Source organism: Papaver somniferum, chromosome 1, assembly GCF_003573695.1.
Source record: "Papaver somniferum cultivar HN1 chromosome 1, ASM357369v1, whole genome shotgun sequence".
NCBI lineage: Eukaryota > Viridiplantae > Streptophyta > Magnoliopsida > Ranunculales > Papaveraceae > Papaver > Papaver somniferum.
Window position 1 is genome coordinate 199334866 of NC_039358.1, and position 13387 is coordinate 199348252.

The 13387-nt window shown below is 37.1% G+C and overlaps 3 protein-coding genes across 5 annotated transcripts; 1 reads left to right on the forward strand and 2 right to left on the reverse strand.

Annotated features, from left to right (window-relative positions):
• The first annotated feature begins 1117 nt into the window (after window positions 1-1117).
• On the forward strand, window positions 1118-2777 carry LOC113311748 (UPF0481 protein At3g47200-like). The gene has a single exon (XM_026560548.1). The coding sequence runs from the start codon at window positions 1364-1366 to the stop codon at window positions 2690-2692; it is 1329 nt and encodes a 442-aa protein (XP_026416333.1). The 5' UTR covers window positions 1118-1363; the 3' UTR covers window positions 2693-2777.
• Window positions 2778-2827: 50 nt separating this feature from the next.
• LOC113311740 (glucan 1,3-beta-glucosidase A-like) lies at window positions 2828-5798 on the reverse strand. Its single transcript, XM_026560542.1, has 10 exons — window positions 5661-5798; window positions 5439-5560; window positions 5220-5342; window positions 4755-4940; window positions 4523-4675; window positions 4286-4452; window positions 4036-4191; window positions 3537-3892; window positions 3196-3380; window positions 2828-3115 (listed from the first exon to the last, which is right to left on the reverse strand). Exons 1-9 carry the CDS (start codon window positions 5752-5754, stop codon window positions 3196-3198), a joined length of 1542 nt encoding a protein of 513 aa, XP_026416327.1. The 5' UTR covers window positions 5755-5798; the 3' UTR covers window positions 2828-3115.
• Window positions 5799-8966: 3168 nt separating this feature from the next.
• Window positions 8967-12966, reverse strand: LOC113311753 (glucan 1,3-beta-glucosidase A-like). Of its 3 annotated transcripts, XM_026560565.1 has the most exons (11): window positions 12616-12966; window positions 12475-12518; window positions 12228-12352; window positions 11988-12107; window positions 11237-11422; window positions 10957-11115; window positions 10532-10701; window positions 10264-10419; window positions 9761-10113; window positions 9420-9599; window positions 8967-9288 (listed from the first exon to the last, which is right to left on the reverse strand). In XM_026560565.1, exons 3-11 carry the CDS (start codon window positions 12231-12233, stop codon window positions 9158-9160), a joined length of 1461 nt encoding a protein of 486 aa, XP_026416350.1. In that variant the 5' UTR covers window positions 12234-12352; window positions 12475-12518; window positions 12616-12966; the 3' UTR covers window positions 8967-9157. The 3 variants fall into 3 exon arrangements, with proteins under 3 accessions (XP_026416350.1, XP_026416346.1, XP_026416338.1); XM_026560561.1 differs by lacking the exon at window positions 12616-12966 and having other exon boundaries at window positions 9425-9599; window positions 12475-12593; XM_026560553.1 differs by lacking the exon at window positions 12616-12966 and having other exon boundaries at window positions 12475-12593.
• Window positions 12967-13387: the final 421 nt, after the last annotated feature.

Here is a 13387-nt window from a genome sequence, read left to right on the forward strand (position 1 = left end):
GATTAGTGAGGGGTATACTAGGAATTAGTTAAAATACATGGATAGGGGGTGACTCTGATTTACTATTTAAATCTTGTTTTTGTCTTTTTCCTATATCCCCAAATTAGTTTTAGTATACCCCAATTGTATGTTCCTCACAAATAATTAATTACTTAACTTAATAATTTAACTAATCATTACATTTACTTAATTAAAAAGGGAAATTTGGGTATTAGCATAAGTATTTGGATAAGAGGTGGCTTCAATTTACTTCTAAAATCTTACCCAGAGTAAAATCATGGTCCCTCATAGGGGCTAAGCATTTGGCCCGCAATCCGCGGATTTAGTCGGGATCATCCGTAATTTTGCGGGTGGGTCTGAATCGTTCGCTAACGGATTGAATGTTATGGGATTTTTGAAATCCAACGGATTACAGATTGCGCCCTGATGCAATTTTGAAAATCCATTGGACATCCATACCCGATAGTACTTTTTTTTTATCAAACTTCTTGGTATACATATGAAGTTAGTACATTTTTTTTTTTGCCAAATTCGGTATTCCTTTCATGTCTTACTTTGATGAGCTTACAAGATACAAGACCAATATATGAATAGGTGGGCATATTTGATCCCCAAGTACAACAATAACATTTATTTTAAAGGGGCCGAGTTTTTTTCCTCTTCAAATTTTGAGTAACTTCAAACCATAATATTTATATCCAATTTTATACCCTTAAATAATATAGTCTTATTTCTAAAACGATCCATATATAAACTTGTTGCCTCTATTTCTCGATTATAAATTTTAGTTGTAAAACAAATTCATTGGATTATCCGCATTCAATCCGTCCATCCGTGAATTCATTGGATACAAATCCGTTGGACGTTGGATTGGATGCGGATGACAAATTTAAAATGAATTGGATTGAATGCGGATAAGATGAAAACTGGTCCATAGCGGCCCATGCTCCCCCTACTCCTCCACCACAAAGGAGTGGTGCCCAAAAACCCATTCTTGCTCTTAGTCGCAGTAAACCCAACCCATCTATCCAGTTATCATAAGCCTTAAGTTTAAAGCCCATATTTCATTTTTAGTTACGATGCTGTCCACATATTGAAACGCGTTTCCAAGTCTCGTTTCTTCTATTGACTTTCATTTTACAATCATTTCCTCTTTCCTTTCAACTCCCCAATCAATTTCCATGGAGTTTCATTACTAAAACATCCATTTCTCTCTCTAGAAATTCACTTCAGAGCTGCAGCTCATCAAGTCCATCTCAATTCCGCTCTATCAGGTTTGGTCTTACATATCTTGTCGTATCATTTCATTTCATTTGTTTCTTTCTTTTGGTTTTGTAATCCTTAAGTAGTTAATTTTTTAATTATGAATGGAGAAGCAGAAAAATATGTTGCCATAGAAATAACAAATGAAAACAAAGTGTTAGCAAATTCAATTAAACTAAAGCTAGATAAGTCAATTCCATCATCATCTGCTACAACCCAATGTTCAATTTATCGGGTACATGAAAAGTTCCGTAAATTAAACAAATTTGCATACACGCCGGAAATGATCTCCATCGGACCGTTTCATCGGGGAGCAGGTAGTTTAGCAGCAATGGAAGATCATAAGTTGCGCTACGCTCATGCTTTACTTTCTCGAACAACACCCATAGGAGTGACTAAGTTGGAAGAGTGTGTTGCATATATGGGAAGAATTGAAGATGAAGCTCGAAAGTGTTACTCTGAGCCTATTGAGCTAACTAGCGAAGAATTCGTAGAAATGATGGTTATTGATGGTCTGTTCATGATTGAATTGTTTAGAAAAAGTGCGGGGGAGGTCAAGATTGAACGAGATGATCCCATATTTGGCAACATTTGGGGTTTGTCGAGTTTGGTTCGTGATTTGGTGTTACTTGAAAACCAGCTGCCTATGGTGGTTCTTAATTGTTTGTTCAATGTGCCTGCACTGAAAGAAGAGCTACATGGTGTTTCCATAAGCATTCTTTCTTTAAAATTCTTCGATCCATTGATGCCTCGAGGTAAAGAAGTTATCCAAACAAGTTTCTCGGGTAGTGAAGGAAAACATTTGCTTGATTTATTAGGAAAGACATTCCATGACTTGCCTCAGGCACCTAAAAATAAACCGAAGAAAAGTTCATGGAAGTTTATACCCAGTGTGACAGAATTGAAACGCGCAGGAGTAAAGTTCGCAAAGAGTTCTACAACTGGTAGTTTCTTGGATATCAAATTTAGGGACGGAGTTATGGAAATTCCTTCCATAATTGTTCAAGATCAGACTGACACATTGTTGAGGAATTTGATTGCTTCTGAACAATGTTGTGATGGGCATGTGACTTACATGACTTCTTATGCATTTTTCATGGATAGTTTGATTAACACAGGTGAAGATGTTGGAGTTCTTCGTAAGGAAGGGATCATGACAAACTATCTAGGTGACGATGAAGATGTTGCTGCGCTTTTTAATAAGCTTTGTTGTGAGGTAACTCTTGCAAACTTCTATTACTCCGAGTTATGTGATCAAGTAAACACGTATTATAAGACTCGTTGGCATGTGTGGAGAGCAACATTGAAGCGCGATTACTTCCATAGTCCTTGGGCAATCGTTTCGTTTGTGGGTGCTCTTATACTTGTTTTTCTTACACTCACATCAACTTTGTTTGCTATTCTTTCTTTCACTATCCATAAGTCTTAAAAGTTTATCTTCCATTCATTTGTTATTTTGAATGTGTCCTATGAATATCCTGGCTATGTATTGACTATTTATGATTTTTACCATGCGTTTTATTTGTTTGTTTATTAAGTAGATAAGCATATGAAAGTGATGATAAAAACTATTCATATTCTCCATTAAGTAAAATATATTGAGTCATAAACATTGAGACATAACTTATTACAACATAGAGCTTATTCTTATTTAATAAACGGTCTAAGTCTAGACCATACACTTCATGATTCATGAAATTTATTCTTAGAGTGGGTTTATTGTATTACATTATTATCCGGTGGAAGTAGAGATGTCACATGCCAATACGAATAGCTGTAAATTGCTTAGTATTTGCTTACTTGGTGACTTGCGAGCATCAAATGAATCATTACCCGGGCGATGTTGTTCGACCTATCCACAAAGAATAGAAGCTGAGCAGAGTTACACAAAATGTGATATAAAGTAGCAAATGATGTTGGAGTTGTTCCTACCTATAACTGCAGGGTTTTGTTCTTGATGTTCCACATGAGATCCCAGTGACGGTTTTTTTCAATCTTGAGTGTCCAATATGCCCATCCAAAAGAAGCTGAACCATAAACAGCCAACTGTGCTTTACCATACTTTTGATATTCTATTGAAGAGTACCCGCCATTTCCAAATTGGTTCGTCCACTCCCCTGTACCATTTCCATCAAAACTCATAACTGACTTTCGGTTTTTAATGTTGCTGTAAACAAACTATTTCTCTTGTTTTGAGGTGACATGGGAAACTAGTAGAACACACACAAATTATGTTTCTAACAATAAAATCCAACGGGAACGACAAGCCTTACCAATAAATACCAGCGGTCCAGCGTTTAGGGATTTGATTTCAGATTTTCTTTCGTTTTTTATGTAATCGATGTTCTGTTGTGGGCTCTTATTAAAGAACAAATCAATGTAGAGATTGTAGTAGTGCAGATCAAACACAACTTTCGATAAACCCATGTCGGCAATGGCATTATAAAGTCTCGTCAGATTTGAACCCTCGCCAATCCTCTGACACATGATTACATAAGCTTTGTCCGAATGTCTCCTCACAATGTCATATCCGTCTTTGTAGTACTTCTTTAAGATACCGGGAGAAACATTAGGAGCATGTGGTTCATTCAAAAGTTCAATCCCCAATAGAGCATCATGGTTTCCATACCTGCAAATGAAGGATGACATGCTCATTAGGAGCTTTATATGTAATTATCATTACCCTATGGGCAAATTTTGGGAGAAATCAACTAGAAGAAATCCTCAAGACACCTATAAGAGTAGTTATATTTAGAGATAAACATAACTTACTTGGAAGCTAGGAAATCTATGGCACGAAGGCTTTCCTTGATGTTTTCTTCAGATGTGGGCCAGTCAATGGTACCATCTCGGCTAGAACTATGCTCCATACCATTTTGGGAACCCGGAGCTGCATGAAGGTCGATTATGCATTTCATCTCATACAGCCTGCACTCACATGTTATGAAAGTACAAATATTAATCACCTCTCAAAGACTCAAATAATAACCGAAATAAAATGAGAAAAGAAAGAAACACCAACTGTGCCCATTCGAATGCTTTGTCTAGATACTCCAAACTTCCCCCGACATAAGGAGCTGGTGGGGGATCTTGAGCAATCCACCACCCAACAGGAATCCTCACGGTGTTTATACCGTTTCTGCTAAGAAACTGAAAGTCTGCTTGTGTAACGAAATTGCTTCTGTGATTCTGTAGTTCAAGTGAAAAATATTATAAATTAAGCACATGAATGGGGAATTTAAGAGATGACGTGAATTACTCTAAGCACTTCTGTTGCAGTTTCAAGTCCATATCCATTGCCGAGCTGGTAATCTCCCTTCATGCTTCCATTTATTATCATATGAAATGTGGCTCCATATTCATCCCTTGTAGGGATACCTTCATGGTCTGCTCTGAGCTCATTGCCAGACACCTAAAAGAATAAAGAAAATATGAAGATATATAATATTTGACAGAGGTTAGGTGTTTCTCAGTGGCTGGGAGTATCATACCTGAAGATATTTACCGCTCGAATGTTTAATATAAACATTACCATCGTCATTCTTTTCAATGGAAAATGTTTCTTTTGAATCCGGTGAAACTGATTTTGCCAGGACAGTGGCTCCTTCTCCATCACAAGATAGAAATTGTCCATGGAGGGTGCGTAACTGGAAGTCCCTTTCAGATAGTCTCCATAACTGATTCAAAAACACAGTACATGTTAATGGTCCTCACACGTCTCGATTTATACATTCTGGTATCTGTTACATAGAAAGGGAACATGCCTGCTTACTCTATTACAACATTAATTTATGAACTTCAAAGAAGAAAAAGGGTACATGGGATCCCTGTAGGGGTTTCCCACGTAAGCGTCCAACAAATGTGACCCAAAAAAGAGAGGAACTGACGACCACACAAACAGGCTAAAAACTAAAAGTATGAATATCTTGGTTAACTTTCCCTGTGACTTGTCTTACTCTGAAGGTTTCCCAGGTATCAGCTTTGTCAATGTCAACCGTGACGATGCCGGAATCTCCTCCCTTCTGTGCACTTACATACTTATTTAAGCTCAAAGATCTGAACTGGACTTTTGTCCCGTCCTGCATTATGAACGTCAACAAATAGGTTAACCACCACCAAACTTACAAGAACCCAAATAAAAATCCCACAAAATCACCCCCATAAAGAACACTTACAAGCATCTCTCTGTTGGGAATGCCCTCAAATAGTGAACGCGTAATGAATCCTTCAAGAACCAACCATCCACCCAAGTTCACACCTTTTACTACAGCACCATTTAATTCGTCCAGAGCCAAAGCTAAAATCAAATAAATGAAACTCGCTCAGATACCCATTTCTTCAAACAACAAAATCTAACCAAAAGAAGAAAAATTATTAAATAAAAGAATGAAGATTACCGGAGTGTGCCCAAGAAAGGTAAAGGAACCAAAGTAAAAGCCATTTGCAAGAAACAGATTCCATGATAAATAATTGAGTAAACACAAGACACATGCAGAAAGAAGAAGCTGAAGTAGACTATTTATAAGAGTCGTGATAGGATGCATGCCCCTTGGTGCACACCATCTTTGAGTAGAAAATCCGTCTAACTGGATACGTGTTAACTAGAAAAATAAAAATAAACTCCGTCACCATCTGCAATCAAGAGGCTGTCTGCCAACTGATTTGTTTTTTATCGGATGAAAGTAGTTAATTGTGCAACTGTTAGATACCTATCCTGCTTTACCCGCAAGAGAAAAGACTTGACCGGTGAGTCAAGACAGACGCAGTTGTTTTTTAGTTATGGTAGGTCATTTTTCTCTATGGTAAATTGGCAATTTTGTATCAAAAGGACCATCAAATGGAGTATGGTTTAAGGCTTGTGGAGTGTGCTTCACGGCGATAGGTATAAACTGTCAATCAAGTGGCTGTTCACCAAGTGATTTTATATTTTCTATAGGATAAAAGTATAGATACCTTCCCTGCTTGACCCGCTGGAGAAAAGGTTTGACTGGTGAAACCCAAGACAGGGGCAGTTGTTTTTTAGTTATGGCATGTCCTCTTTCTCCACGGCAAGTCCTCAATCAAGAGGACCACCAAAGGAACACATGAAGTATGCTTAACGCCTCTAAAGCGTGTTAAAAAGCACATAAAGTATATTTAACGCAAAAATGAGTGTGTTTAAGCCTTGAGACATGGAGTAGTTCTGTAAGCACCATGACTCAGATTTTCTTTTTGTGATGTTTTTTTGATAAACGAATCATTTGTAATTTGGTCCAGTATGTGAATGTTATGAATTACGGGGCTCTGGATTTTTAAGTTAATGGTTGAGATCCCTCCTATGATTTTTCAGGTATCATTATCATCAGTCATTTGGACTCGTAGAATCGTTGTTTATCATTTTGTAATTGCTCTTAAACGGAGCCGTTGTTGTGTTTACTACCCAAGTAAGAATTTTGAGAATCCACTTAACCAGATAGTTTCATAAGCGTAACTAGTGCTACATAAACAAGTAGCATTACCAATAGTCATGGTAGAGTACATGCCCCTGTGTGGATACCCTAGTCACTTAAAGGCGGAGGGACGAATGCAGGCTAACACGGGAAAGAAAGGCAGAAAACACGCCATATCTCCGACTTTCCACCAGAGAACAGAAAACAGGCTGTATCTCTGACTCTCCACTAATATAACAACATTTAGGCAGATTTAAAGGTATTGCAATAAAATTAGTTCCCCAAATGAGGATATGTAAATCTATAATGGAGACTGTAAAGAATGGGTGTAGGTAATATCAAAGAAAACATATATACCCATTGGGCCTCAACTGTTCTTGATTAATGATGACTTGTTCGATACTGTTTAAACATGAACGGTTTTTTGGGGACCATGGTTATTTTGAGGACCATAGTTTTATTTTGGGTAAAGACATTAGAAGTAAATCTAGATCGCCTCTTATCTAGATATTTATATTAATATTTTGGTAATGATTAGTTTGTGTTAATAATAGTTAGTGTAGTGATTAGTAAAATGATTAAGTTAAAGATAATTAATGAGATTAAAAAATCAGATGGTTTTTTTTTTTAAAAGAAGCAGAATTATTGAGAGAGTAAAGTTGGAGAAGATGAAGAAGGAAACATGAAAAACAAAGGATTTTACCAACCACAACCGAAGGAAGAGTATTTGGGTATCCTGGTATGTTTCAAACTTAGATAATGTTGGTTGAATTGCTCAAAATTTTCAAAAAACTGTAAATTTTTAGGGTAGATTTGGGCTTGTTCGGTTACCTTATGTGAAGAACATGTTACCGAACTCATATGAAAGTGTAGTTCTGTTACCTTTTCCATATACGCAGGTTACCGAACTCGTTCTTTAATGGAGGTTTTTAGTTGTTTGGTTACCTTTTCCATACACGCAGGTTACCGAACTTTGTTTGTAGGACTTACAGAGTAATGTTCGGTTGGTTCGCAAACTTTAACCCAACAACATATCTAACCGAACTCCACATGTATGCAATTTAGTGAAGAGTTCGGTTTGTCAAGATTTTTTGCGAACAAACCGAACATAGTGGAACAAGTTCGATTAAATTGAAACTCAACATAGTAGGCAAAATAACACAATTCGGTTACATTGGAAAAAAAAATTCTTTTTGGAATATAAGTAGAGTTCGGTTACTAGGTAGTTTTAGAAATTTTTGCGAACCAACCGAACAAGGTAGGTAAAGTTCGGTTATATCATAACTCAACATAGTAGGAAAAATAACACAGTTCGGTTACATTATTTTTGTTTTTTTTTTTGGTATTATTGGTAGAGTTCGGTTACTAACCAGTTTTAGAATTTTTTGCGAACCAACCGAACTCGGAGTTCGGTTATGAAAAATTAAATTCGTGATAACCGAAGTGTTCTTCGTGTTCTTGGTTTCAGAATGTTCGGTTACAAAACTAGTTTTTTTAAAACTATTCCTAACCGAACATGCCACTTTAACATCCATTTAAACCATGTTTTGATGATTTCTACTCAATTTTCCTATCCAAAAACGAATTAAAAAGATTGATGGGTTTTTCAATCGAACAAGGAACGTCAAGGAAAGAGAGAAGAAGAAGAAGAAAATAAACTTTTTTTCAAAACTAAAAATTTTTGATTGCTCTTTTGATTTTGATTTTGATTTTGGTTAATAAATTCATTTAGATTAGATGTATATGATTAGATTTATATAGTTATTAAGTTAGTTTTAATTTAAATTAAAGTAAAGGGTAAATGGGTATTTACCTAACTTTGGGACACCCCTTATAAGTATATGGAGGTTGGCCTAATAAGACCATGGTCCCCCAAAAAAACCATGGTCCTTACAAAATCGTTCTTAGAGCAAGTCTTATGGTGGAATCCATCCATCTTCCATCTTTCACGCCACCTCAGCACTTGGAACTATGGATGGAAGCGCAAGTGTAATGGTGGAATAGTAGAAATATATTCTTAATAGCGTTTTTTTCTCAGCCGTTAGATTCTCAACAACTCAGTTTAAATATACGGATAAAAAAAACGTCATTCTTAATGGAGCTAAGCTCCATTCTTATTAGCGTTTTTTGTCTTTTAGTACGCTATTGTTAATAGTGTTTTACGCTATTCTTATTAGCGTTTTCCATGGATTCCACGGACCATTCCACCAAATCATGGAACCCTGCTTGGATTTTCTGTGGAAGACTCCAACTTGGAAGCCATTAGACTTGACATTTCATGGATTTTCCACACTTGGAATAGGTTGGATTCCACCGTATGACTTGCTCATAAACATTTTGACCACTTGCATATTATACGCTCACGAGATGTATTCCTCTACGAGGGAGGCTTTTTTTTAACAGAAACATAAAACAAGTACAAAAGAAAAGAGAAAAGAAAAAAAGCAGAAACCAGCCAGGGTGTATTACAATATCTGCCGCAAGTAGAGATAACTGCAGGCCGATACAAGTAGCAAGAAATAGCTTTGCATCTGCTTATTCGGCAAACCACCTGCATCAAGATATCCATAACCCCATGCCGGTAAAGATTTTTGGCCTATGAGGAACCATAAAAGTCTGTCAGGAATACACAGAACCCAATCCAACATGCATGGTGAGAAATCAAAACATCTTACAAGTTACAGGTTCTAACTAGTACTGAACAAATGATGTAGGATTTGCATTTACCTAACTGTAAGTAATTGTTCCTGATGTTCCACTCCAAATCCCAGTGATTCCTATCATTCTTGAGTGTCCAATATGCCCATCCAAAAGAAGCTGTATCATACACATCCAATTGTGCTCTACCGAATTCTTGATAATCCATCTGAGACCCATTGGCGACGCTCCATTCATTCACCCACTCCCCTGTATCCATTTCCGTTAAAACTTATCCCAATTTCAAATTGCTAAACCAAATACTACTTCTTTTGTTTTGTAACAAACAGGCAAAACCTGTGTAAATGAGAATTTCAAAGAAACATAAATCATATTTTTCACAAATAAGCTTAATGAGAACAAAATCTTACCAACAAAAACTAGTGGCCCATTAGCAGCATTTAAGGATTCCACTTGAGTTTCCCTGCTTTTATGTACGAACTGAATATTCTCCGACGTGCTCATATTAGAGAAGAAATTATCAAAAAGATTATAGTAGTGCAAATCCACCACAACGTTTGATAAACCAATGTTGGCATGATAAAGCTCTAGCGGGTCTGCATTGCCAATCCTCTGGCACACTATTACATAAGCTGTAGATGAATGGTTTCTCACTATTTGGTATCCCTTTGAGTAGTACGAGACCAAAATATCAAGAGAAACGCCAGAAGCAGATGGTTCATTCAAAAGTTCAATCCCCAATAGAGCAGGATGGTTTCCGTACCTGCAAATGAAATACGAGTCAACCTGATTCTCAAATGTTCAGGGGATGTTTAGTAGTTTGTTTGAATGGGCTGAATGAGAGTGTATTTGAGGGCGGAATCCCCATAGACTGGCAAAAGAGTAGTTTTATCTAGAGATATATGTATTTTACCTGGAAGCTAGGAAATCAATAACATCAAGGCTTTGAGAGATGTATGCTGGAGATGTCGGCCAGTCAGTAGAACCATCTCGACTGGAACTGTGCTCCATCCCATTTTGGGAACCAGGAGCTGCATGGAGGTCAATAATGCATTTCATGTTATACGTCCTGCACGAAAAGTTGCGGAAGTACATGTCAATCACTTTTCAGATAACAATAGTAACTGTATGTTAGACAACACTTGGAACAATGGAAAGAAAATCAAGAAAGAGAGACCCACTGTGCCCAGGAGAATGCATCATCTAGAGATGCCAAACTTCCCCCAATGTAAGGAGCAGGTGGATTCGGATCCTCTGCAATCCACCAGCCAACAGGAATTCTCACTGTGTTTATTCCGTGTTCGTAAAGAAACTGAAAGTCTTCTGGTCTGATATAGCTACTTCTATGTTTCTGCAGTTCATGTGAAAGGGACAAAGTTAGAGACCGTTCATATACTACCATGTCGCTTTTTACACAGGTGTTAAGCCAAGGACATGTGACACGTGAGTCGAAAATCGAACAGGTTCCTTCCTAACCAGGGTCATTAATCTCAGTAAAGTCACAATTTTCTAAGGAATATAAAAGCAATTTTAACGCATGCAGTTGATCTTAATGTGGATTACTATGGATATGAGACATTAAAAGTTAAGAGATACTGGAAATTACACTAAGCACTTCTTTCGCCTTATCATGTCCATATCCATTGGCAAGCTGATAATCCCCGTGCAAGATATTAGCCACAATTGTCATTTCAAATGTGGCTGCATTATCATCCCATCCTGGGACCCCTGGATAGTCTGCTGTGAGCTCATTTTTAGAAGACACCTAACAAAATCAAAATATCAGAGAAGAATTGGTATGAAGTTACTGCCAGCACAGAAGTTCCTCATATTTTCAATGAAGCAAAGAGGAAAAAGAATAAATCAAAAGGATGAGAATATCACACCTGCAGATATGTCCCGCTGGAAAGTTTAATATGAACTCTGTTATTGTTATTCCTTTCAATGTGAAATGTTTCTGTTGAAGATGGTAACTCTGATGTTGCAGTGACAGATGCCCCTACTCCATCACAAGATAGAAACTGTCCCTTTAGAGTGCGAAACTGAAAATCCGATTCAGATACTCTCCATAACTGCTACAACAGACACTGCTGCATGAATGATCTTCATCACAATCATCAAACATACACATTTCTGCATCCATAACTAAGTATAATGATGCATATTCTAATGAATAAACAAATTGACGAAGAACATTGTGTTGCCATACTTTTCTTATTGCTCATCTGTGTAATGTCGGGAACAAATAGACGAAGAAAATAATTTAATTAGATTGTAATGACAGCCACTTCCTCACAATGTTAACCAACCCTAACTTGATTGCAAAACATAGTGGTCATATACACCCGGTAATTTTGGGGGAAAAGATATTTTTTGTCTTCCATCGCAATACACTTCAAAGCTCCTAAAAATTTCATCGAACACCAGCCGGGGGGCAAAATTCATGAGAAATAATCCGCAATTCTCTACATTGTAAATTCAGCAGGGTGCATTTTAACATGCAGAAGAAAACAACACAATCTTACTCTATGCTTCTAGCACCCTACATTTTCAGTAACCCAGATAAGTGGAATTATATGCTACACAGCTCAGCAGTCCATACAAAATGTAAATCCAGTTAAAATTTCTTAGACTTACTCTGAATGTTTCCCAAGATGATGGAACGTCTCTATCTACACTGACACTTTGACCTCCCCCATCCTGTGCAGTCACATACTTATTTAAGCTCACCGATTTGAACTGAACCTGTGTTCCATCCTGCATTTCAAATTCCACGAATGGATTAACCACCAAAACTACAAGAACCCCACTCCAAATCCCCCCATAAAACACCCACAAAATTCAGAATTGAGAGGACACAAATTGACAAACACCTACAAGCATATCTCCATTGGGAATGCCATCAAATAGTGAAGGTTTAATCCATCCTTCAAGAACTAACCATCCACCTAAGTTCACACCTCTTACTTTAGTGTCACCATTCAATCCATCCACACCCAAAGCTGAAACCAAAATAACAACAAACCCAACTCAAATTGATGCTTATAGAGCTACCCATTTCTTCAGAATCTCATCAAAAGAAAGAAATTACATAAAAAAATAAGTAATGGGTTCTGAAGATTACCTGAGTGTGCTCTGGAAAAGAGAAGAAATGCAAGTAAAACCCATCTGCAGAAAACAAATTCCATGAGAAATAATGGACTTAAACAGAAACAAGAAGTGGTGTAATAGAGGAATAGACACCCCCACTTGATAAATTTCATACCTTTACTTTTCTTTGGTTCCTTATAAACCGAATTATCTTTTAAGACTGTACTTGGTAAACAAGCATGAAATTAACCTTTTGTTTGTTTGTTAATTAGTTACTAGAGAATCCAAATGAAATGTACAAACTACTGAAAAAGATAACAACAGTTTAGTCAGGTAAAGGTTGTGCATTTTTGGATCAAAAAAGGTTGAAAAGGAATGAAAGTGAAAGGATTTTTCCTGATCTTGTTGTTTGGAGATAAGATTTTGAATGGTGAGGTTTAAATTGGAATAGTGGGATTGTGATTTGAGAAGAGGAAGAGGAAAAGGGTTCCACTGTTTTGACAATGCTAAAACCTTCAGATCCACAATATTTGTTTGGCAGGTCCTTTTTCTAAGATCTTATCTAAATGGACTGGACTACACGGTCCATACTTAAGAGCCTGTTCGGCAGCTAGAAAGTGAAAACAGAAGCAAAAGTAATTCTCAAAAGTTGAAATCTTTTTTGCTTCACAAAAAATATTTTTTTGACTTATGAATCAAATTGCTTTTACTTGTGACTTTTGAAATTGGCTTCTACTTTTAGTACGTAAACACTCTAAGGCTAAGTCCTATGGGCTAGATATTTAGCTGCTAGATTGGCTATCCACGTCAGATAGCGCAACCTCCTAACCCCTATGGGATGGCCAATCTAGCAGAGAAACGCCTAACAATGCGGCGTTAAACGCCGAACAGTAGAACGTTTGTACAACGCCGAACTAAGCGACGTTTGACCATAGTCAGCTAAGTTG

Bases quoted from the DNA above. Each gene is read 5' to 3' on its own strand.
- LOC113311748 (XM_026560548.1), top strand. From the start codon at position 1,364: ATGAATGGAGAAGCAGAAAAATATGTTGCCATAGAAATAACAAATGAA.
- LOC113311740 (XM_026560542.1), bottom strand. From the start codon at position 5,754: ATGTGTCTTGTGTTTACTCAATTATTTATCATGGAATCTGTTTCTTGC. The intron at 5,343-5,438 runs GTAAGTGTTCTT...TTCATAATGCAG, and splicing joins TTCCCAACAGAGAGATGCTT to GACGGGACAAAAGTCCAGTT. The intron at 3,381-3,536 runs GTAAGGCTTGTC...GAAATGGTACAG, and splicing joins TGGACCGCTGGTATTTATTG to GGGAGTGGACGAACCAATTT.
- LOC113311753 (XM_026560553.1), bottom strand. From the start codon at position 12,538: ATGGAATTTGTTTTCTGCAGATGGGTTTTACTTGCATTTCTTCTCTTT. The intron at 10,420-10,531 runs GTGGGTCTCTCT...CTTTTCGTGCAG, and splicing joins GATGCATTCTCCTGGGCACA to GACGTATAACATGAAATGCA. The intron at 9,600-9,760 runs GTAAGATTTTGT...AAATGGATACAG, and splicing joins TGGGCCACTAGTTTTTGTTG to GGGAGTGGGTGAATGAATGG.